The sequence below is a fragment of the Kogia breviceps genome, chromosome 9 (assembly GCF_026419965.1).
Source record: "Kogia breviceps isolate mKogBre1 chromosome 9, mKogBre1 haplotype 1, whole genome shotgun sequence".
Lineage (NCBI taxonomy): Eukaryota > Metazoa > Chordata > Mammalia > Artiodactyla > Physeteridae > Kogia > Kogia breviceps.
This window is the reverse complement of record NC_081318.1, coordinates 24,427,341-24,451,027: the sequence shown is the minus strand read 5'-3', so window position 1 is coordinate 24,451,027 and position 23,687 is coordinate 24,427,341. Positions and strand designations below refer to the sequence as shown.

General features: G+C 49.9%; 3 protein-coding genes across 3 annotated transcripts; 2 read left to right on the top strand and 1 right to left on the bottom strand.

Annotated features, from left to right (window-relative positions):
• Positions 1 to 2,213: 2,213 nt before the first annotated feature.
• GCC1 (GRIP and coiled-coil domain containing 1) lies at positions 2,214 to 7,333 on the bottom strand. Its single transcript, XM_059074205.2, has 2 exons — positions 5,888 to 7,333; positions 2,214 to 5,029 (listed from the first exon to the last, which is right to left on the bottom strand). The coding sequence occupies exons 1-2, from the start codon at positions 6,917 to 6,919 to the stop codon at positions 3,734 to 3,736; spliced, it is 2,328 nt and encodes a 775-aa protein (XP_058930188.1). The 5' UTR covers positions 6,920 to 7,333; the 3' UTR covers positions 2,214 to 3,733.
• Positions 7,334 to 10,302: 2,969 nt separating this feature from the next.
• On the top strand, positions 10,303 to 13,314 carry ARF5 (ADP ribosylation factor 5). Its single transcript, XM_059074225.2, has 6 exons — positions 10,303 to 10,527; positions 11,051 to 11,131; positions 11,475 to 11,584; positions 12,050 to 12,121; positions 12,604 to 12,729; positions 12,833 to 13,314. Exons 1-6 carry the CDS (start codon positions 10,461 to 10,463, stop codon positions 12,917 to 12,919), a joined length of 543 nt encoding a protein of 180 aa, XP_058930208.1. The 5' UTR covers positions 10,303 to 10,460; the 3' UTR covers positions 12,920 to 13,314.
• A 1,123-nt stretch (positions 13,315 to 14,437) lies between these two features.
• On the top strand, positions 14,438 to 21,868 carry FSCN3 (fascin actin-bundling protein 3). Its single transcript, XM_067041658.1, has 7 exons — positions 14,438 to 14,581; positions 15,593 to 16,289; positions 16,630 to 16,748; positions 18,671 to 18,830; positions 19,313 to 19,483; positions 19,796 to 20,001; positions 21,802 to 21,868. The coding sequence occupies exons 1-6, from the start codon at positions 14,438 to 14,440 to the stop codon at positions 19,999 to 20,001; spliced, it is 1,497 nt and encodes a 498-aa protein (XP_066897759.1). The 3' UTR covers positions 21,802 to 21,868.
• Positions 21,869 to 23,687: the final 1,819 nt, after the last annotated feature.

Below are 23,687 nucleotides of genomic sequence, written 5' to 3'. Positions count from 1 at the left end.
TATAAGAAACAAAAAGACAACCTATGGACTGGGAGAAAATATTTGCAAATGATGCAACAAAGGGCTTAATTTCCAAAATATACAGACAGCTCATATAACTCAATAACAAAAAACAAACAACCCAATCAAAAAATGGTCAAAGACCTGAATAGACATTTCTCCAAAGAAGACATACAGATGGCCAATAGGTACATGAAAAGATATTCAACATTGCTAATTATTTAGAAAAATGCAAATAAAAACTACAATGAGGGGCTTCCCTGGTGGCGCAGTGGTTGAGAGTCCGCCTGCCAATGCAGGGGACACGGGTTCGTGCGCCGGTCCGGGAAGATCCCACATGCCGTGGAGCGGCTGAGCCCGTGAGCCATGGCCGCCGAGCCTGCGCGTCCGGAGCCTGTGCTCTGCAACAGGAGAGGCCACGGCAGTGAGAGGCCCGCGTACCACAAAAAAAAAAAAAAAAAAAACTACAATGAGGTATCACCTCACACCAGTCAGAATGGCCATCATCAAAAAGTCAACAAATAACAAAGGCTGGAGAGGGTGTGGAGAAAAGGGAACCCTCATACACTGTTGGTGGGAGTGTAAATTGGTGTAGCCACTATGAAGAACAATATGGAAGTTCCTCAAAAAACTAAAAATAGAGTTGCCATATGATCCAGCAAGCCCACGCCTGGGCATATATCTAGAGAAAACTATAATTTAAAAAGATACATGCACCCCAATGTTCACTGCAGCACTATTTACGATAGCCAAGACATGGAAACAACCTAAATGTCCATTGACAGATGAATGGATAAAGGAAGTGTGGTATATATATATATATATATATATATATACACACACACACATACATACATAGAATGGACTACTACTCAGCCATAAAAAAGAATGAAATAATGCCATTTGTAGCAACATGCATGAACCTAGAGATTATCATACTAAGTGAAGTCAGAGAAAAACAAATATAGTATCACTTATATGTAAAATCTAAAAAAATGATTCAAATGAACTTATTTACAAAACAGAAACAGACTCACAGACACAGAAAACAAACTTATGATTACCAAAGGGGAAGGGGGCAAGGGATAAGTTAGCAGTTTGGGATTAGCAGATACAAACTACTATATATAAAATAAACAACAAGGTCCTGTTCTATAGCACAGGGAACTATATTCAAGATATTCAATATCTTGTAATAAACTACAAATTTTTTTCTTTGTGTCCCATCTAAATTCTTTCCCTCTTTGCTTGTTTAATATCTCCTCAAAAGTCAAAAGCACAGAATTATTAGTCCTAGGAAAGCAGCTGTGACTATGGATCTTTCTATTCTGTCCAAAACCACCTAGGAATAACAACAATCATAGTATATCCTACATTTAAGGGGATCAGGTAAGAAAATTAAGAGATGATCACCACCACCACCACCATCATCATCATCATTATCATCATTTAGTTTAGCTTGATATCATCATCATTTAGTTTAGCTTGATATACTGAGAAACTTTGCCAGAATACCATGAATCCTGGTTTGAAGTATAATAAAGCATTCATAAGCAGATTACTTCTAAAGTTTAAAGCAGGGCTTCCCTGGTGGCGCAGTGGTTAAGAATCTGCCTGCCAATGCAGGACACACGGGTGCGAGCCCTGGTCCGGGAAGATCCCACATGTCGCAGAGCAACTAAGCCCGTGCGCCACAACTACTGAAGCCCACGTGCCTAGAGCCCATGCTCCACAACAAGAAGCCACCGCAATGAGAAGCCCGTGCACCGCAACAAAGAGCAGCTCCCACTGGCCGCAACTAAAGAAAGCCCGTGCACAGCAACAAAGACACAACGCAGCCAAAAATAAATAAATAAATTTTTTAAAATAAATGTTTAAAAATAAAGTTTAAAGCAGTAATTACGGAAGTTTCAATCTCACCTACTAAACCCATGAGAAGGCTTTTTCCAGTGTAGTTGCCTATACACAAACACTCATACACAATTCCAGGCTAAGAAATTTGGGCTGTAATTGAGGCAGTTAAAGCACTGAGGTATTCCTCCCTAGATTCAAGCTCATGGATTAATATGATGAAATATTTCTTACATCCTTTCCATTTCCCATTTACATTCACACTCCATTTATGTCCATATATATATGTGTGTGTGTGTGTATGTATATATATATATATATATATATGTATATATATATATACCATTAAGGAGGCACACAGGTCAAGTTGGTCAGGTTTAATGATTCCGTGGTTATTGTTATTATCATTTGAACACATCACTTCTGTTCTGCTAAGTCTGCTTACTGTAAACAGTCCAGGTCACCCAGCCTCCCAATCACAACATTTAATCACAGTCTCTGCACCCCCAAACCCTCACAAAACGGACTGCTATGATGAAATAACAGAAAGATATATATCAGCCCAGTCAGTGGCACAGCACTGGTCTTTAGGATCCAAAGATCTCTACAACCAGCAAGAGCAGATGGGGGAAAGCAAAGAATAGGGAAGTGATACTGTTTGAACCCAACTTTTCTGAGCCCCTCCTTTAGTAGTAACATGTGTGGGGAAGACGAGGCTTTCGGACTGAAACTCTATGACCTCCCTAAGTGAGTGGGCAAAGTACTCTGGTGACAGTAATGCATGAACACCCTGGCTGCAGGGTCGTGGAGATTTAGCCAGAATGCTATCCACGGAGCAGCAAGTATCCCAGCCCGGCCTCAGCTGAATTTCCACCACTTTCCTCTGAGGGTCACAGTATCCTTCTGGAATCCTCCGCAGCAGATCTTCTTCCTCTTCCCTGTCCCTACAAAGGCAGAAACAGCTTGGTGGGGAGGTTGTAAATCTCTGAGCTGACTCTTTGTATCCAGGCAGGATCAGAGCTTCCTGATCAGACCCCTCTCTGTAGGAAGGTAGAATTCTTTTCTTAATGGAAGTTCAACATTGAGCGAAAGCTAGCAAAGTCATTCACTCACAATCTCAGGCCAGCCCTGGGCAGACAGGTTAAGGCAGGGACAAATGTGAGAGGTCTAGAACCCTATCCAGGCCAAAAGCAGGTCACTCAGGAAACCCCTAAGATCCAACTGGTGCTCAGGCTTCTCTCTAGGATGGTCACAGGTGGTGTGTTTTGTCCACATTGATTAGGTCATACCTAGTCCTAAGTATTCCAAGCTTCCCAGTTCCAAGATGAACTTCCCAAGTTCACTATTCCTTGGCCGTTTGGACTAGGGGACAATCTGTCACTATTTCAAACTTCCTGGTCCCTCTCCAGCCTGAATTTCTGTCCCCAGAGAATTGGAGCAGCAGTTGACAAGACTCAAGATTTTGATGAGATGGAGTAAATATCTGGTCCTTGTGCATGTTTAGAAATTAACTGAACTCCCTTTGGAGTCATATGTACTCCTAGCTCTGCACTAGGAGCATGATATTAAAACCCAAAACACCTTATGTTAAAAAACTCTCACTTCCCCAACTTTTGCACCTCTGAGTCCTAACCTCTCCCCCCGCTTCCCCTCACACACACCACCAGAAGATGCTGTCCCAACACTTTCAGTATCTCTAGGGCCCAAGGATAAAATGGCATTCATGGCATTTGGTGGAAAATCCCAACCCACATTGAGGATTCCTCCCAGGTCAACACAGTGAAGAAATAAATGATAATGTAACAGAAGAGGCAGGAGAAACCAGAAGCTGCCCCTTCTCACCGAAGAGGCACAGAAAATGGATGAGTTAGTGAAAATGGCATCATCTCTTGCCAGAAGGCCACCAACTGCCACCAGCTGGGAGCCGCATGATCACTTGTTTCTCCTCTGGACTGAAGTGCAGGATGGTGAGGATGGCGGTGAGCGTCTGCTGGCGGCCCACGGTGTCCGGCAAGGTCAGGAAGCGGTAGATGATGTTCTTGAGGTACTCCAGGTTGGCCCCCTCCCGACTCTGGTCCCTGATGCTCTTTGCAATGTGGCTCTGCAGGGCTCCCACCTCCTCCCGGTGCCGCTCCCCCTCCTCCAGCAGCCGATCCTGCAGCTGATGCACCTCCCCCTCCAGCCTGTGCTTCTGCTTCCTCAGTGACGTGATCTCCACCTCCTTGCGGGCCAACTGCTCGGCGTAAAGGAAGAAAGTGGGCTCGCTGACCGCAGCTAGTTGCAGGGCTTGGGTCAGGCTGTCCGGGGCAGAAGTGTCCGCCGGATCCCCGGGGCCCACACTGCCCACAGGGCTTCTGCGTCCCGACGGCCCAGAGGACACGGCCACAGAACGCAGCTGCTCCAGCTCCAGGTCCTTCTCAGCCAGCACGGCCAGGGCCCGGTCCCGCTGCTTGTGCAGCTCCTCCTCCAGTTTCAGCGCGCGGTCCCTGAAGTCCAGCTGGCTCCGCTCCAGTTCCTGCCGGTGGACGTGGTGCAGCCGGGCCAGCTCCTGCTTCCAGCCCTCAGCCTCCTGCTGGTGCTGGCATTCGAGCTCCTCGCAGGACAGCCGCAGCGAGATGTACTTCTCCTTCAGCTCCGCCAGCTGCTCCCGGGCTTCCTCCAGCTCCTTGCCCAGGTTCCCGTCTTTGACGTTCCTGCCCTTGAGGACGACCTGGGCCCGCACCTTGTACCTCTCAAACTCCTCCTTCAGCTGTTTCAGCTCCTGCTGGTAGTAGAGCGCACTGGCCTTCTCACCGTCGGCAGCCTCTGAGCTGGGCATTATCTCCAGGTTGCAGAGCTTCTCCACGTCCAAGGTCACCTGGCTCTTCCTGGCCGCAACCTGCAGCAGCCTCTTCAGCTTCTCCATCTTGTCCTTCAGGACATTAACATCCAGATTGGACTCCTCTCCACGGCTGTCCAGAGGGGACCGGCTAGAGGCCGCTAGCGCCAGTGTCTTGTTCTCCAGGTCCAGCTGAAGAATGCGCTCCTTCAGCTTCTGGATGGCCAGCTGGTCCTTCTGCTTGGCTTTCTCATAGGTGCCCAGCAGTTCCGACACCTCCGATATTTGATTCTCCAGGGCCGCCACCCTCTGCTCTTCCAACTGCGACTGCTGTCGTAGCTGATCTTCGGCAAGGGCTGTCTGGAAAACAAGGGAACAGGTGGAGATGCATCCGGAAAAGCCACAAGGCCCGATGGCAAACTTTGAGAAAGCAAGAGAGGGGAGCAAAAGGGTTACGGGACGGAGGTGGCCTGGCAAAAATGGAAACTGGGAATTTTTCTGTTCGTTTGGGAGCTAACCCAAGCTCCTGTAACCTGCTCCCAGACACACATTATACCAAACAACATTAAGAACCTTTGTAGATCTGCTGTTGTTCTGCTTCAGTGTTTCTGCTCTCTCTTCTCATACGCCAAGCTCACATGTGAAGTGTGCTCATAACCATATGACATTCTTTTCCTCTTTCAATATTCCTGGAAGTTCAAAATTGACTTGGATTTCTCCCCACACTGAAAGGTGGCACTGTAAAATAGCATACCTTTCCAGACAAGGCAAATGTTGACTGCGAGCAAAACAACAGGTTATTTCTTCTGAGAAAATTCCCTTTGCCCCCTTCAGCCACCCTACCTATAGGCATACGCTGCTACCTATATATAGGCATATTCCTACAAGCATACACTCCACCTTTCACTGCACAGCCGCCACCACACTGCCTCACAGAGCACAGCTGGGAAGATGCCAATGCCCAGATGCTCAGAGCTGTCTGGCTCCAACACGGCCTACACTCAGAAACTCCACATCCTATTGGAAGCACACTCTGTGGATACTGTCAACACCACACAGAAAAGGATTTCCCAGGACTCACAAGTGAAACTTTTTGAATAGCATCAAAAATCGACAGTGCAGCCACTTAGTTCTAACTATCAAAGGAGAAAAAAAAGCCCTAATATTTCCACACATCAGGTTAAATGACTAATGTTTGAAGGAGATGAAGATAATTACCTTCCTCATTTCCTGCTGCAGCTGAGCCTGGAAATGGCTTTTAAGGCAGGCGGCCTCTTCCTGAAGCTCCTGCAGCCGGGGGTCAGGCCGATTCTTCTCATCTCGAAGAGCCTGCAGCTCACCTTTCAGCTCCTCTACCTCACGGGTCAGCTGCTTGGTTTGCAGTTCAAACCCTTCCATCTGACCGGCTGCATAGGCCCGCCCAGCCAGAGCTTCTCGGGTCTCTTCCAATCGAAGCTCCAAGTCCTGGCGCTGGGTCCTCTCCTCCTGCAGCAGCTTCTGGAGCTCACGCAGCATCAAGGCATGGTCACTCTGCTCTTGGGCCCGATCGTGCTGCTGCGTGATAAGTCGGGCTTTGGTTTCTGCTATCTGATCCTGCAGCCCCTTCAGTTCTCCCTCCAGCCGGCCCCTCTCCTCCTCTGCTTTTTTACTGGCATTATCTAAGTCCTGTTTCATCTTCTTTTTGTCAGCCAGGTAAGAAGCTTCCATGCGGGACTTCTCCTGAGTGACTGTAGCCAAAGAGCTGGTCAAAGTCACCAACTGAGTCTTCAGCTGGTGCAGTCGTTTGTCCACCTCCCCACTCCCAGACGGTCCATCCCCACTACTACTGCTAACGCCGCTCTCCGATCCGCTGGCCTCTTCGGACTTTAGAGGTGGTGGTCCACGGGCCAGTCTGTCATCTTCTACCCCAAACTCACCCTTGGTGCTGGTGAGACTGGCCGCAGTATCTAAGCTGGTGGCGGTCCCAGTGCTATCCTCGCTGTGAGTGGAGCATCGGTCATCCACAGAGTCAGGAAAGGTGAGGCCTTGAGGCTGGACACCTGCAAGGCCCACATCCGCCTCGTGGGATACCGACAGCACCTTAATGCTGGCCTCCAGCGCCTCTTTCTCTTTCAGCAGACTTTTATAGGCGCGGACTACATCCTTGAGACGTGCCTGGTACTGGAGGAGCTGCTTCTTCTGGGTCTCAATGGTCTCCAGCAGGTCCTTCTTGCTTGGGCCGCCCCCGAAATTCATCCCAAACTTCTCCATGAGGGTTCAGAACGGGTTGTTCCACGTCAGCGTTCGGACAGCCTGGGAGAGGGTCACGAAGACGCTGGCGCGGAGAGAGTTGTCCCTAAAGCCGCACATCCGCTCCTCACAGCTATTCAAGACCGGATGCAGGGCAGTGGGGCAGCCTGGCAGAAGCGCCTGCCAGGTCCCAGGCAGGAGGGGAGGGGCGGGTCCTATCCTAGAGGTGGGGCGACGCTGGCACGAGAGGAGCACACTGCCAGGGCTCGCCCGCACTGCCCCAAAGGCCGCTCCGCGCTCCCCGCTCGCCCGGGCCACAGCAGCACCGGCCCGCCCCGGGCTCACCACGGGCCAAAGCTTTAAGCTGAGCGTAGCCCCATTCCGCCTTCCCAACTGTAGCTGCCGAACAATCGCGCTTCCGGGTCCGCTGGAAGTGACGACAGCACGACGCCTCAGACCCCGCCCCCCGTGGGAGCGAGGTGGGCGGGGCTACTTTAGCTGATGGGTGGGAAGCCGCCTGTTGCGAACCCAGCTGGCCCACGAGTTGGTCACTCTCCAACAGAGCGCTGGTCGCTCTCCGCCAGAGCAGAGCAAGCCAAGTCGAGTACACGGAAGTAATGCTGGTTTGGTGAGGGCGCCTGATCTTGCCCTAGCGCTACGATCTGCCTAGCGAGGGACGGGGGCGACGTCGCACTGTGTCCTTACCAAAGACCCAGGTGAGCGACACGACCCCACTGTTTGGGGGCTCAGTGCATTTGTTCCTAAAGAGCAACAATTAAGACTCCCTTTCGGACCACGAAAATGGCAACCCTTTCTAGGACAGTATTTGGCACCTAGTAGGTGTACAGTATAATTATTAGCATCCTTCCTGAGTTCTGCTGAGTTCATTAAACAAATATATATAGATGAATATATATAGCCGTGATGTCCATCCTAAGTGCCAACTATATTTCAGAAGCCTCACAGGAGTTTTGCTATTTAGTCTTTACAATAATTCTGCTGAGTGGGTATTATGAGCACTATTTTACAGATAGGGAAACATGAGGCACAGAGAAGCTAAGTAACACGCCCAAGGTCACACAGCAGTAAGTTTAGAATCCTATCTGGATCAGTCCGAGTCTCAACATAACCAAATGCTGTGCCAGATGATCACCATGAAGAGACAAGGTCCTGCCCTCAAGGAGACCACATCTAGAGAGGAAGCAGACATGCAAACAGGACTATATTCAAAGTGGTACAGAAGTTAAGAGGAGGGAGTCCTGTCTAGGGGAGACAGAGAAGGCTCTCAGTGGAAATACTTTGGGATTTGAAGGATGAGTACTGATTGCCCATCTAACTAGAGATGAGGGAAACAAACATTCCAGGAAGAGGGAAAAAATTGCAAGGACTCCTGGGGCATCAGAGAGCCTGGCTCACCCGGGAAGCACTGAGAATCGTTTCAAGGCAGTAGCTTAGGGTATGCGAAGGATGTGGCAATAGATGGGACTGACACAATAGATGAGGACACAAATTAAGGCATTTGGATTTTATCTTGGGTGATAAGACACTAAAGGATTTTCATTGCAAGAGTGGCATCAAGTCTTGTATGACAAGGTGAAGATACCAAGGTGCAGAAGGCCATTTTCATTCATGGGGATCAGATGGCAGTGAAATAGAGCAGTGACAACAGGGATGGAAAGAAAAAGGATAGTTGGGGCTTCCCTGGTGGCGCAGTGGTTGAGAGTCCGCCTGCCGATGTAGGGGACACGGGTTCATGCCCCGGTCTGGGAAGATCCCACATGCCGCGGAGCAACTAAGCCCGTGAGCCATAGCCGCTGAGCCTGCGCGTCCAGAGCCTGTGCTCCGCAACGGGAGAGGCCACAGCAGTGAGAGGCCCGCGTACCACAAAAAAAAAAAAAAGAAAGAAAGAAAAAGCCTAGTTGAAAGAGCTAAAGATGACTTGGTCACCACTAGTTGTGTTATTATATTGGAACTCTTTTAAATGTGCTCTTCAACATTGTAAAAACCTTCTTAAGAATGCAAGTCTAGGACTGAAGAGTAAAAAAGTCATGTATTCACTCATACCTGGTGCCCAGAGTCTGTTCTCTTTACAGACTGAGGGTCAGGATGGGGCAGACACTAGAAGTCTGTTCAAACCCAGATTCTTGGTGACCCAGATAACATCATCTGCATCACACAAAACATTCAGATACATTATCTTATCATTTTAATCTTCACCATAACCTCATGAGACAGGACAGATATTAGTCTCCCTTTATAGATGAAAAACTGATAGGTTGTGAGTATTGTTGAAGTCAAGCCCCCACCCCAAAAAAAGGCAGAACTGAGAATTGAACTGAGGCCTGGAACAATGGCACAAAGTGGGTACTCAGTAAATATTTGTGGAAGGGAGGGGGGAAGGAGGGAGGGAGGAAGGAACTTTCTCTGATTCCCAGCTCACTTCACCATATCCAGTCCATAAGCAACTGATCCTAGAAGCCCACTGCAAATCCAGAATAGGCAAAACGCCTGCCCTTGCTCCACTGAGCAACCAATTAGTCCATTCAACCCAGCCAGCATTTGTTAAGCATATATTAGGTGCCTGGCATTGACCCAGTCTCTGCCATAGAAGAAATTTAAATTAATTCATATCTTGCTATTTCGCCTCAGATGCTAAGATGAGTGGGGAAATAACTTATGAAGCTCTTTAGCAAGAGCCTCACAAAATTCTAGATAGCTGTGCACTGAAAATCCAAGTTCCCAGGTCTGTGGCAGAGTGAGGAGAGAACTTTAGAAAGGCTGCCCTCTTCGACTGAAAGGCATTGTTTCCAGGGCCATCAAGGCGAAGGCAGAGTTCTCCAGTATACAGGAGTAGGGTCTAGGAGCCCGCCGCCAGAACTGGGGATCTTCCACTGTTTCTGCTAATTGGGGATCTATGAAGGTGGCGTTTTAAGGAACCATGAAGTGCATCTTCTTCCACCTCTGGCGTACTCCTCTCAAGATTCTACGGTCACTGAACCACCTGCTACGTTCAGAGTCCCTCGCTGGGAGCTGGGAGGACAAAAGGGAGGATTAAGACACTTGCACAGAACTTCCTCTCCCCCGGGGAGGAGGCTGGAGGTTACCAAGAGCTAAACCGGAGCCCAGAGTGGGTTGGACGCAACAAACCAAGGCCCAGCGACCGGCCACTGAAGATGGGGGTGGAGGGCCGTCATGAAGCGTTGTAGGCTTTCCTCGGCCCTGTCCGGGTTGCCGGTTCAGCGCCATAGACCTGACAGGCGCGCTAGGAACTGGGGGAGACCCAGGCCCTTTCCATCTTTAAAGCTGGCGCGAGACCCGTGGAGGATGCGGAGGCTCGCTCAACTTCAGGGTCTTCCGGAGCCACGGTCTGGAGGCGGGGCGGGGGCGTGCCTGGGGGCGGGGCCAGGGCGGGGGACGGCCCGAGGTGACGTAGGGCCGGCCGGGACGCGCGGAGGCCGCGGCGGCGCCTCCTCCTTCTGCTGCTGCTGGGCCCCATCCCCCAGCGGCCGGTTCCAGCCCGCACCCCGCGTCCGTGCCCGCGCCCCCTCCCCCGGGCCCCGCCATGGGCCTCACCGTGTCCGCGCTCTTTTCGCGGATCTTTGGGAAGAAGCAGATGCGGATCCTCATGGGTGAGGCAGATCAAGCGCGCGGCCCGGACTGGAGCGCCAGCCCCCGCGCAGCCCTCTCGCCCCCGCGTCCCTCCAGCCCAGCTCACCCCGGTCTCTGACCCCGAGTCATCCACCTCCTAACCCTCTGGGGCCGCTACTCTCGGGTGGGTCGAGGTCTGCAGCACTGTCCCCGGGGCCTGAGACTGAGAGCTGCGGGCCTGGGTAGGGTGAAGCTCCTTTCGCCCCAGCCCGGCTGGTAAGAAGGGAGGATTCCGCCCTTGGAGACGACTTTTAAAAGGAGCGCGGCCTTTCTCTTGCGCCTCTTTCCCCTCAATCCTCTGCCGCCCCTCCCCCGCTTTGGGGGCAGGAGTTGGCGCTCCCCACCCTACTGCACTCAAGGCCCCGAAGGTAGATAACAGCGCGCACCTGGAGGCGCTCGGGCTCTCCGCCCCCGTCACCGTCAGCTGTCCTGGCCTCTCCCCTTCCCTGGGCTCTAGGGGGCTCCCTCGCTCCCATCTCCATTCCCGTGCCCCCTCCGTTGCAGTTGGCTTGGATGCAGCTGGCAAGACCACAATCCTGTACAAACTGAAGTTGGGGGAGATTGTCACCACCATCCCCACCATAGGTGAGTCCGGAGGCGAGACCGGGAGGAGCGGGAGCGCGGCGGCGGCCCTTCTGAGGATCTGCTCTGCATTCTGCCCCAGGCCCTTATTTCTGTGCAGGGAGCTGACCCTGACATAAGATACTGCTACCTGAGAAGTGGGTCAGGGTATCTTTACGTGCAAGATGAGGCGGGATGGATGTGACCTAGCCCGGCCCCATCTGTGGGCTAGCTGGTCCTCTGGGGTTCTTTTTCCCTGAGCCTTGATCGTTGCCTTCTAGTTTTATATCCCTGCTTAATCCACCTAGTTTTAGTGAGTTCCTTCCTTTCAGGATTTTTTCCTCATATTTTTACCAATTATCTGCAGGCTTCAACGTGGAAACAGTGGAATACAAGAACATCTGTTTCACAGTGTGGGACGTGGGAGGCCAGGACAAGATTCGGCCTCTGTGGCGGCACTACTTCCAGAACACTCAGGTTGGGGCTCCCCAACCCCAGGGGAAGAGGGTTAAGGTTAGAAAGACTGAGATGTTGGCCCAGGCCAGGAAAAAACCCTTACTTCCTTATACCCTCATTTGTAGGCTAGCCTCTCTCCTCATCCTTCAGAACTGGCCTCAGACTTCTGAGACTTAGCCACCGTAAGCTTCTCCTGAGAAGCAGAATTCTGAATCCACACTCCCTGATTTAGCTCTCATCACATGTCTTTCCCTGTTCCCTTGCACATCTTTTAGCTAGACTGCTTGCCTGAGGGCAGAGGCTGTATCCTTTGCTGGGTGTCTCCAGTTTGTGCGAGGACATCTGCAAAACCATAGTGGAAGTTTACTAGATGAAAAGGGTTCAGACACAGTTAGATGTGGGCAGAAGAGAGAAAGAGCCAGACTAGGGTGTATATGTCCCAGGCTCGAGTGATTGCTCCTCCTTCCTTTCTTGCTTCCCACCCAGGGCCTCATCTTCGTGGTGGACAGTAATGACAGAGAGCGGGTCCAGGAATCTGCTGATGAACTCCAGAAGATGGTGAGCACCCAGAGCCCTGGGACAGAGAGATCTCTGTGCTGGTGTGAGAGTCAGGAAATGCCTCCCAGGCCTTGAATATGTGATTCTCTTTGTGGACACAGTCACAAGAAGTAGCTCACCCTGTTTTGAATTGGGGTCAGGTAAAAGGTATAGGACTTACTTTTTCCTTGCATTCTCTCCTGTCTTCACAACTGACTCTGAGAAGTTGGTGGGGAGGGGGCAGTTCTACGTGGCGGAGAGAAGCATCGTCTTACGCTCTTATGTTTCCATTTGGAAATTTTGTCATTTTGACTAGGGCAAGGAGTCAGATTAGAAAAAGACCCTTTCTGAACTTCAGGCCAAAATGGCCTCAAGCTAGTTTGTAACTCTGTCTTGGGTTCAGCAGTAGACGACGCAATAGTCTATTCTTCTCACAAATATGCTAGAAGGTAAAGATGGGGGCTCCCGGACACAGCTGATTCCACGCCCTTCGCCTCTCCCAGCTACAGGAGGATGAGCTGCGGGATGCGGTGCTGCTGGTGTTTGCCAACAAGCAGGACATGCCCAACGCCATGCCCGTGAGCGAGCTGACCGACAAGCTGGGGTTACAGCACTTGCGCAGCCGCACGGTGAGGGCCTGCCTCTCCCAAAGGGGCCCCAAGCCCAGGCAGGAAATAAAGGCATCTCCTTTTCTTGCCTGCTACTGACCTCTTTCTGTCCTTCTCCCCACAGTGGTACGTCCAGGCCACCTGTGCCACCCAAGGCACGGGTTTGTATGATGGGCTGGACTGGCTGTCCCATGAGCTGTCGAAGCGCTAACCAACCAGGGGCCGGCCCCTGCTGCCCAGAAGCTCCCGCGTGCATCCCGGGATGACCAGACTCCCGGACTCCTCAGGCAATGCCCTTCCCCCCAACTCCTCCTCCCCCGCAGACACTGGCCTCTGCTCCTGCCTGCATGTTGTCTCTGTTGTTGGAGCCTGGGGCCCCGCTCTCTGGGCACGGAGGGCTCCGCTCTCCTGCCTTCTGGGACCTGTGGAAGGGGGCTTCCGGGGCCAAGGTCCCTTCTGCCAGAGGAGGAGCAGGGATCTGGGTTTACTTTTGTTTCTTCCGTTTCGGGTGTACCCTTGGGGCCAGGTGGGGAGGGAAGGTGAGGGCTCCGGGTGGTGCTATGATGTGGCACTGGATATTGAGTAATAAATTTGCTGTGGTTTGTACACGGTGTTGTCTGTAGCCTAGAGGTTGGGGGCTGGGTTATTGGCTGCAAAGAGACAATGTGGGGGAGGCTCAAAGCAGCTAAGGCTGCAGGGCCAGCCCCATTCCCCCAAGCACACGCACACACATCGCTGCCCTCATCTAGCTCAGCTTCTCCTCCTTTACTCTTGAGATTGGAAGTATTTAGGGGCTCCAGTGGAGGAAATCCCCTTCCTTCCCCAATTCCAAGGGACCTTTGCTGCGGTAACAGGCTCTACCTTCATGGGTCTATAAATCACCTAACGCCCATTTCCCATCCATCTCCCAGCTACTTAGAGAAGTAGGCAGTGGGTCCTGGAGGCTATTGGACAACAGAGACTCTTTGGGGAGGGAAGGACTGATATCCTTAGGGGCAGCCCTGGCTGGTTGCCCAGCAGCAGGGCAACTGGGGACCGAAAAGGGTGCTCTGTGGTGCCCCCACCAAGGCCAGTCTCCTTACCCTGCTCCTGAGCCAGCCTTTCCTGATTAGCATGAGTTATCTGATCCTTGCTGGTTATCTAGGGTTTCCTCACACTCCCTGAAAAGTACCTTCTGAGATGTTTTGGCCTCATCCTCCCAAGGGCCATAGAAGTTAATAGATTTTTCTTAGGTCTCTTGAACTCTTAAAAACACTTGAGCCCCAAGGGAGCCAGGCAGAACCCACTTCCTAGGGAGGAAAGAGGTTGATTTCTATCCTATGATTAAAATGAACACAAGTGAAGAAAGGGAGGGACTTGTCTGAAGTCACAGGTGGTGGTCGGCCCAGGCGGAAGTTCTGATTCTCAGTCTTAGTTACCTCGATGCCTGGAGTGATGTGGGGAGACTAGTGCCAGTGGCCCTGGACCCACTTCCTCTGGGCTGTGGATTGGTGTTGCTGAGCCAGTGCCCTTTCTCCTCTGTGGTGGGATAAGAGGCAACCCTCACAGTCACAATGCGCCCGGGTCACAGAGGTGCTGGGCCTCAGGCCAGCCTCTGCCTAGGAAGTTCCCTCTTGGAACATCTTCCAGTGGGCACTAAGGGCCTGATTCGGGGCCCTGTGGCCTGTAGGACCTCACCACTGGGGGGAAGGCTGGGCCAGACTGAGTCATCGCCTGTGGTGCCGGCCCCATGGATGAAGTGGAGTGGATGCCAAGACAACCCAAGGCCGAGGACCTAAGGGTTGGGCTTATCAGCTGGGCGGGATCCTACCTCACTTTTGAGACATATAAGAATACTGTCACTGCTGCTGCAAAGGGTTTGGGCCGGAGACAGGTAACAAAGCAAACCTGCACTGGAACCATTTTTCCCAAGCCGTGCGTGTGTGTGTGTGTGTGTGTGTGGATACACTTTCAACCTAATCACTTTACTAGCCTCTGCCATTGTCAGGGCAAGCCAGGCTTTTGCTCACAGGTCTCCATTGTTCCATCTCCCCCTCTCTAAACCTATGCTATCAGGTGAAGCCTCAGCCCTGGCTTTGCTACCTTGTCTTGCTCTGGCTGCTCCCTCCCCTCTATCCCCGCACAGTGGGTGTGTTATCACAGAAAGGAGTGGTGGAGGGCCCAGGCTAGAAGGCAGAATTGTGGGCATCCGGGAAGTTGGACCAGCGGAGTTACTGCAAAGTCTATGATCTGGTTATAGTTTGAGACTGGGGTACTCTAGAAGCCCTCAGAGATTTGGTCTTCATTTTAGAGAGTGATGTAGGCACCTCTCGGGATGGTGCTATAGAGCAAGGCATTGGGAAGTTCCTCTCGCTTATAACAAGGTTGATCACAGCTGAAACAGAAAATTCCATCTCGACTGTGCTCCCCTCCTCATCCCCGGAGCCCAGGCCTGCCTGTAAGAGGTCTTTCTTTTCTCCTGCCATGGTGGAGAGGTGGTTTTGGGGGGCGTACGTGTTGGCTGAGTGTGCTGTCTGGGGGCAACAGTGAGAAAGAGGGAAGTAAGACTTAAACAAAAGCATTTATTGGAAAGTTAGGTATTTAAGGAAGCAACCAAGGAAGAGAGAGGGAGTTTTACCCTCCATTATCTGGAGGAGTGGGCATCTAGAACGTCTCTTAGGATCTTGAGAAGCCCTGTGGCTCCAGTGGTGGAGGAGCCCTGAGATCTCTAGATTACCACTGGGTGAGAGGGTAGAAGAGTGGACAGCAAGGAGGCCATTGTGGAGGGAAGGTGGTTGTCCTCAGTGAAGGCGCTGGAGTGATGCGAGGGGTGATAGTTGAAGGGCTCCTCGGTCTAGTCTCTCGGCAGTACTGATTTCCTTCTTCTCCCTCCCGATGCCTCCAGACCTGGGAGATCCTAGTGAGCAATAAGCATGACACACAGGCTGTGGTACGACTAAGAAGCTTGCAGGGCTTCTACCTTCTGTGCGAGGAGAATGGTTCTCTGAGCTATGGCCAGCCAAGGACAAGCCATCATGGATACTTCCTGATCCGCTTCCACCGCAGTGGCAAATGGACCCTCCAGTGCATCATCAGTGGTCGTTATCTGGAATCTGATGGCGAGGATGTCTTCTGCACCTCCCGGGTCCTCTCAGCTTACCACATGTGGACCCCCCGGCCAGCCCTGCACGTCCACGTGATCCTCTACAGCCCCCTCAACCACTGCTATGCCCGGGCTGACCCCACCACGGGCCGAGTCTGGGTGGACGCACTGGTTCCCTGCCTGAAGGAATGTGGCTTCCTGTTGCATTTCCAAGATGGATGCTACCACCTGGAGACCTCTGCACACACCTTCTTGTCCCACTTAGACCGGCTGGTCTCCCAACGCTCAACACAGACAGCTTTCCACATGCAAGTGCGGCCTGGAGGGCTTGTGGCACTGAGTGATGGAGAAGGAGGCATGTTGTATCCACAGGGCACACGCCTGCTCCTGAGCCTGGGGTCCAATCCCCACCGGGGCGAGGAGTGGCTCATCCTACAGCACTGTCCTACCTGGGTCAGCCTCAGGTCCAACACTCGGAAGTTTCTCTCCGTTGTCTATGGCAAGTGCTGGGCCCAACACAACCATAGAGGGAGGGAGGGCTGGCTGCTGAAAAGAGGAAAGTGTGTTTGGGAATCAGTGAGGATTTTTGAAACTAATGATGAGGAAGATCCCGAGGTCCCAAGAGGATCTCTGCTGCCATGGAGAAGGGCTTTAAACCAGGGGCATGGGCTTGGAGAGAAAGTGGCCTGGGTCTTCTCCAGGCCGCTATGGTCCAACCGAAGGTTATGAAGGCTGAGGAGGGAAAGAAGAAGAAATACCAGCCATGAAGTGTGGCGGAGGGGCTGAGACTGAGGCTGAGGCCAGGCTCAGGCTTCTTCTGATGTGTTCTTCCTCCGCAGACGTGGAGGTATGTGCCGCCTCTGAGCACGTAACCCCAATGTCCTTGTTCCAGTTTGAATGTGACAACAAGAGCCGCACCTTGCAGCTTCGTTCAGCCAATGGCTGCTACCTAGCCCAGGTGAGACCTTGACTTTCTGAGTAAGAGAACCCTTAAGCCCTGAGCTCTCCCTCTCCAGACATACTTTTTCCTTCTTCAAGGCAGATGATCAGATGGTGAAGTAAAGTGTGGAGATCCTTGTCAATAAACATTCATTTTCATCCAGTGGGCCCACTTTCATTCAATGGGGCCTCTTTAAAAAAAAAAACAACTTAAACTTTATTGAGGCATTATTTACATACAAGAAAATGCACCCATTTTAAGTGTTCAATAAGTTTTGACAAATGTATGCAATCGTGCTACAATCATATCACAAGTTAGAGAATATTTCTATCACCACAGAAATCCCCTCTTGCCCCTTTTCAGTCATATCCCCTCCCTCTTGCCCTCCCCACTACCACCGGTATATATTCTATCACTATAGATTAGGTTTGCTTACTCTGGAATTTCATATAAATGGAATCATACAGTAATTACAGTATATATGCTTCTTTCACTCAGCATGATGTTTTTGAAATTTGTCCATGATGTCATATGTATCAGTAGTTCGTTCCTTTTTATTGCTGGGTAGTAAGTATTCCATAACTCTACTCATAAACACAAACATAATTTGCTTATCCTTTCACCTGTTGATGAACCTTGAGTTGTTTCCAGTTTGGGCCATTATGAACAAAGTTGCTACGAACATTCGTGTACAAGCCTTTCTGTGGGCCTATGCTTTCAGTTATCTTGGGCAAATACGTAAGAGTGGAATTATTGGGTCATGCGATAAATGTGTGTTTAACTTCTTAAGAAAATGTCAAGCAGTTTTCTAAAGTGATTGTACTATTTTACATTCTCACCTGTAATGTATGAGAGTTCTAATTGCTCCTTTCCAATACTAGGTATTGTCTGTGTTTTTAATTTTAGCCACTCTAAAATTAAATGTGTAATGCCATCTTATTGTGGCCTTAATTTGCATTTCCCTTATAATTAATAATGTCGAACATCTTTTTTTTTCCAGTGTTTTTTGTGGCTGCCCTTTATTTATTTAAATTTATTTTATTATTATTTTTTAATTTTGGCTGCATTGGGTACAGGCTTTTTCTAGTTGCAGTGAGTGGGGGCTACTCTTCGTTGCAGTGCACGGGCTCAGTAGTTGCAGCTCGCATCTCTAGAGCGCAGGCTCAGTAGTTGTGGCACATGGACTTAGTTGCTCTGTGGCATGTGGGATCTTCCCAGAGCAGGGCTTGAACCCATGTACCCTGCATTGCAGGCGGATTCTTAACCACTGCGCCACCAGGGAAGTCCCCAAGCATCTTTTCATATGCTTATTGGCCGCTTGTATATCTTCTTTGTGAGGTGTCTATTCAGATCTTTAGTTTATTTGTTATTGGGTTGTCTTATTATTGAGTTGTAAGGGTTTTTGTGTGTTCTAACGTCAGTCCTTTGCCAGATTTATGTATTGTAAACATTTTCTCCCAATCTGTGGCTTACCTTTTCATTTGCTTAATAGTGTCTTTTGAGCAGCAAGTTTTTAATTTTGATGAAGTCCAATTTCTCCATTTTATAAATGGTTAGTGCTTTTTTCTTGCCCCAGGAAATCCTTGCCTACCCCAAAGTTGCAAAGAATTTCTCCTACATTTTCTTCTAGATGTTTATAGTTAAACTGTGGTTATAGTTTAGCTTTCACGTTTATGTCTATGATCCATTTTGAAATGATTTTGGAGTCTGGGCCAAGGTTCATTTCTCTCCATTTGGGATACAGCACAGACGAGAGAAGTGGGAGAGCTGAGGTCACAACATGTTTTCCAAAAAGCATCTGAAGGCATAAGTGTACCCTGGGAGAATAAAAAAAGCTAGAGGGTGGGATGTGGGGAAGAGGGTCTAAGAATAAAAATATTGAGAAGAAAGCTGAGATTTTGGGTCCTTGCTTCCCTCTCTGTTCCCAATATTCTCTCCAGAGGCGCCATAAGACAGTGATGGCTGATGGGCACCAGCAGGAGTCTGAAACCTTCTTTCGTATGCACTGGAATTGTGGCAGGATCATCCTGCAGTCTCCCAGTGGACACTTCTTGGGCATTGCAGCCAATGGCCTGCTGATGGCCAGTGTCACCATTCCAGGTGAGCGAAGCAGCCCTTGCCAGGTTATTCCAAGTCAGAGACGCTTTCAGAGGGAGTGGGGGTTATGATAGAAAGACCACTGGAGTTGGAGTCAGAAGATTTGGGTCTGTATATCTGCTGAATCACTGACTTTTCATCATCACTTGGGCAAACCACTTCTCTGAGGCTCAGTTTCATTGTCTCCCTCATCAGTGGAGGTGACAGCCAACCTGCCGGCCTCACAGGATTATCTTGAGGATTAAACAGATTCACACATCTCAAAGGAAGGAAGAATATTAAAATTTCTTGGCCTCCACGCTGTACTAAGTGCTTTCACAAACATTTCACAAGCACCTAGCGTGAGACCTGGCACATAGTAGGTGTTCACTAAATATTAAGATAATTGATGACACCCTTCTGCCATCAGTACCCGTCTTCCTGCTTCCATCTGGGAAAGCACCTAGAGGCAGCCCATCCAGATAACTTCTTCCTGTTTCTTCCAGGCCCAAATGAGGAATTTGGGATTCGATTAGCCAACCGCCCCTTCCTTGCCTTGAGGGGACGGTATGGGTATGTGGGCACCTCGTCAGAACACGACCTCCTGCAGTGCAATATGGATCAGCCCGACTGCATTCACCTGCTGCCCTGCCACCAGGGCATCTACCACTTCCAGGGTGAGTAGCTCTTCTTCTTCACCCCTGGGTTCATGGTCTAACCCAGCCTTAGCCCCAACTCAGACTTCAGGGCCTGCCACTCAGGGCCTACTTATATAAAAGGAAAAGCAGAGTTTCTGTCCGCTTTCACACTTCAGGGCCCCCAGAGTGGGGGCGGGCAGAACAGAAGCCCTCTAGAGAGGGACCTGCCAACACAGGCAGTGTAGGGTGGTCCAGGAGGGGCGGCGTGCCTCCTGGGAGCCTCCTCAGAGGCTGTACTGAGGGAGACTTTCCTCCAGAACGGCCCACCGACCTGAGCTCTTCCCTCCCCAGCACAGGGTGGATCCTTCTGGTCAATAACATCCTTTGGCACTTTTCGCCCTTGGGGAAAGTTTGCCCTCAACTTCGGTATAGAGCTTCAGGGCAGCAACTTGCTCACGGTGCTGGCACCCAATGGCTTCTACATGCGATCTGACCGAAGCGGCACCCTGTTGGCAGACAGCAGAGACATTACCGAAGAGTGTATTTGGGAATTCTAGGTAAGGTAAAATGTGTAAGGACGGGGGGCTCTGGGAGCAGGAGCTAAGCAGCAAGAGAGGAAGAGAGGAGGGTGGGGAGGCAGGTGACAGTTAGACCAAAATGCAGCCCAGGCTGACTTCTGTCTGACAGCTGGATCAACCCCACACATTTCTTGCGAATCTGCGCCTTTTCTCTCAGGGCTTCTAGACCTAGACTTGCTGGAGTGGGGAGTCAGATCTAGGTTTCTCACTATGATGTCACGCTGACACTTGTGCTTGGCAGCCAGCCTGCAGGGGACAGGATGAGGCGTACCCGTGTAGCTCTCTCTTCATTAAGATGTGGAGCTTTGCCCCCTTTGTAGGGAAGATGGGTAACTTTGGGGGGTATTCTTGCCACCCTATGCACTTTCTACCCCTATACCCCTGGATCCTTGGGGTGCTGATGGCACCCAGATATTTATCTGCAGCCCTGACCCTTCTCCTGAAGTCTAACCTTATCTCTTTGCAACTTCCTGATTGACAGTTGACTTGACTTCATCTTGCCATCCCCTCCAAATCACCCTCCTCACCCTCCCCTTCAAAGGTGACTCTTCCTGCCCTCCCCACGGCCATCTAGGGCACCGCCATCCTCGCAAACTCTCAGGCTCAAGACCCCGGCACCATCTCTCCTTCCTCCCTTACATTCCCCTCACCAAACCCTGAAAACTCAGGTACTTCCTTAACAGTGCCTCTTGAGTGCTTGCTCCTTCTTCACTGCCGTCGCCACTGCGCAGTTCCAAGCTTTCCACCAAGAGCCTACACTGCAACAAGGGCCACCCTGCAGCACTCCCTGCCGCCAGGCCCATTCCCACCCGATATCTTCTCCACCCCAAGTTCACGTTCCTAAGATGCTGCCTCCATTCCATCATTCCCTGTTCACAACTCTTCAGGGCACCTCAGTGCGCTTAGCCCTGTCCCTTCACAATCGACCTCGCTTTCCTGGCTTGGGAACTCATGAGGATGTTGCAGAAAGAGATAGCTTTTGATGTTGTATTAGACCTGGAACCAAAACTAACAAGGTGTGGTCCTTACTAGTTCTGTAACCCCAGGGAAATTGCTCTAACATGTCTAGGCCTTGGTTTCCTTATCTGTAAAATGGGGATAATATCTACTTCATAGAGTGGTGTGAAGGTTCAATGACCATATGCCTCTAGATAGAGATCCCCGTGTACATTCACTCTTTTCCTTCATTTTCTACCAGTTTTCTACACAAACCTTTTAACTGTGGCAAACTGGGGGAAATACAGTGAAATCCCACTGGGCCTGTTTTTTTATCTATCCCATGAAGTATTTGGATCAAACTAAATTTCTCAGGCGCTTTCCAGGCCTAACATTCTAGTAGACAGTGTATCAAAGTGGTTAAGAGCTCATTTCTGGACTCAGAACTGGGTTCTAATTCGATGTTTATCAGTTAAACTTGTTGTTTGATGTTGGGCAAATGAACCTCTCAAAGTCTGCTTGTTGTGGGTAAAATGGGAATATAGTGTTTATCTCGTGGTATTATTGTATTACATGAGCTGATGATAGTGAAATGCTTAGTAAACAGCCTGGCACCTAGCACACTCTCACTCCATCAGACGTCTCCCCTGATCCAGTTTGAATTCTTAGTAAATCTAACCTGTTGACTGTAGTCTCCCTGTGAATTCTGATGCAATTTTGCACCGTTCATTGGATTTTTAAAAATCACTTCTACTGCCTTTTCCTGTAAACTAACCTCACCTCTGTCCTTGTGATCCCTCATCAAGAATGGAATAAATCACTTTATTCTCTCTCTTCCCACAGGATCTCTCTAGGTTTTTCCTAAAAGCCAAAGATCAGCAAATCACCGACTGAAGGTTTCTGTTTCCACTTGCCTCCCAGGTCAATGGGATGCCACCTACCAAAATCCAAATCCTCCAGGAGAAACTACTACACTAAACTGAACAGGAACCCCAGAGTCAACATCCATGAGAAGAATATCTGTTACACAACTTTTCCTACCCAGTTTAGCAAAACACCTGTTTCAAGCAACAATACATCACGAAAGGCCACCCCCAAGACCCTGGTGTGCCTCTGACTTGTGAGTAGGGGTGTGGATGTGGGTGGCGACTGAGACCTCAGTCACTCCAAGTTCTTTCTCTCCAGAAGAGGGGAGACCAAATCGTAACCGATTCTTCTATTGATTCTCTGCATCCAGAACCACTAGACTTTTCCCAGTGATCCCATGAAGATCCAGCCTTGCCCTGAAGGATTCAGAAACCAGATATGACTAGATGTTCTTTTGGCTTAGAACAAAGGAAGGATTATTAATGGTCATAACAGCTTATGCCTCTATAGCCCACCCTCTCTCCAAAGCTTACCAACCATCCCACCTTATCATTACCTTTGATCCAATCAGTTGGACACAACAGGTACTTTCCCCATCACTGCCTACTTCACTGTCTACAGGGAGCTGAAGTGATTTGCCCATGACTGGGACCTCTGACTCAATTCTTCAATTAGAGTAGACCCTAATGTCCAAGGCTCTTTCCATCAAAACAGAGTTTCCAAAATGACTGTAATTCTTGCACTGTCTTCATAACTTTGGCTTTTATTTACCTACCGTCTACCCTATTAATGTCTTTCTTGACATACACTCTTAAGTACATTTATTTTAAAAGGGATATTTTGATCACTATCATAAAATGGAAGACCAGAATCACTTGCCACGAATAGAAAGTGACCATGAAAAGAAATACAATGAAAACAAAGTGATGTTTCAAATCTTAGTTAGATTTCCCTTCCTTGACCAAGGCTCAGAGACTCCCTTTCCCTCTGTTCAAAAAGTAGATTAGCAACTGTTACAGAGAGGCTAAAGAGTAGGACCAAAATGAAAATTTTCTCTTTGACACAATCAGAATTGAAAGGGAGTGGAAAAGGGAAAATTTTTCTCATTGTTAACCCAATATTATATAAAGCAGCATCCAGACAGTTCCTAAAAGTTTCTCAAATACCAATGATGCCTGACTCCTGTTGCATCATCCCATAATCAGTGCCTGGTTTGTAAGTCCACTGATAAGAGAACCTGAAACCGGAACATGAGAGGGATTCTGTTTGGATAGAGGAAAATGATATCAAGTTTCTGTAAGTATGTTTCTCCTCAAGAATATGAAAGAATTTTGTAAACATTTTAATCCAATTTTAAAAGGTTGCAAACACTAGAGACCAGGGCATCTCCTTTCCTGCAGAACATTAAGAACAGTCCAAAGATGTGGAGTGGAATATAGTCTTCAGAGATAAGACGTTGGGGGTCATTTAGTGGAGAACCCCTTCCTCAGCTTTCCATAAATACATCGACACGCTCAGATGCACAGGCATTGCATGTGCCCGGGGACACACACACACACACACACACACACACACACACACACACACACACACACACACACACACACACTGGTGTGCCCTGCTCCCCGAAAGTGGTCATCTACCCTCCACTTGAATGGTGCTGAGCCATGGAGTCTCAGATGACAGCTGCTTCCACTGCTGAGCTCAGTTTTGTTGCTGAAGTGAAGGGCATATTCTCAGCCGTACTGTGAATGCTGTCACCCCACAAAACCTCGTCCATTTCCCTGAGCAGTCTGTCCAGCAGGGTCCCCAGCTTGAGGGGAGAGAAGGCAGGGCGGGGCAGGCTGCCCTCGGAAATTACC

Coding starts and splice junctions, on each gene's coding strand:
- GCC1 (XM_059074205.2), bottom strand. CDS start 6,919: ATGGAGAAGTTTGGGATGAATTTCGGGGGCGGCCCAAGCAAGAAGGAC. Junction 5,030..5,887: donor TGCAGCAGGAAATGAGGAAG/GTAATTATCTTC, acceptor CTTGTTTTCCAG/ACAGCCCTTGCCGAAGATCA.
- ARF5 (XM_059074225.2), top strand. CDS start 10,461: ATGGGCCTCACCGTGTCCGCGCTCTTTTCGCGGATCTTTGGGAAGAAG. Junction 10,528..11,050: donor GCAGATGCGGATCCTCATGG/GTGAGGCAGATC, acceptor CCTCCGTTGCAG/TTGGCTTGGATGCAGCTGGC. Junction 12,730..12,832: donor AGCACTTGCGCAGCCGCACG/GTGAGGGCCTGC, acceptor TTCTCCCCACAG/TGGTACGTCCAGGCCACCTG.
- FSCN3 (XM_067041658.1), top strand. CDS start 14,438: ATGGATGAAGTGGAGTGGATGCCAAGACAACCCAAGGCCGAGGACCTA. Junction 16,749..18,670: donor ATGGCTGCTACCTAGCCCAG/GTGAGACCTTGA, acceptor TATTCTCTCCAG/AGGCGCCATAAGACAGTGAT. Junction 18,831..19,312: donor GGCCAGTGTCACCATTCCAG/GTGAGCGAAGCA, acceptor TGTTTCTTCCAG/GCCCAAATGAGGAATTTGGG.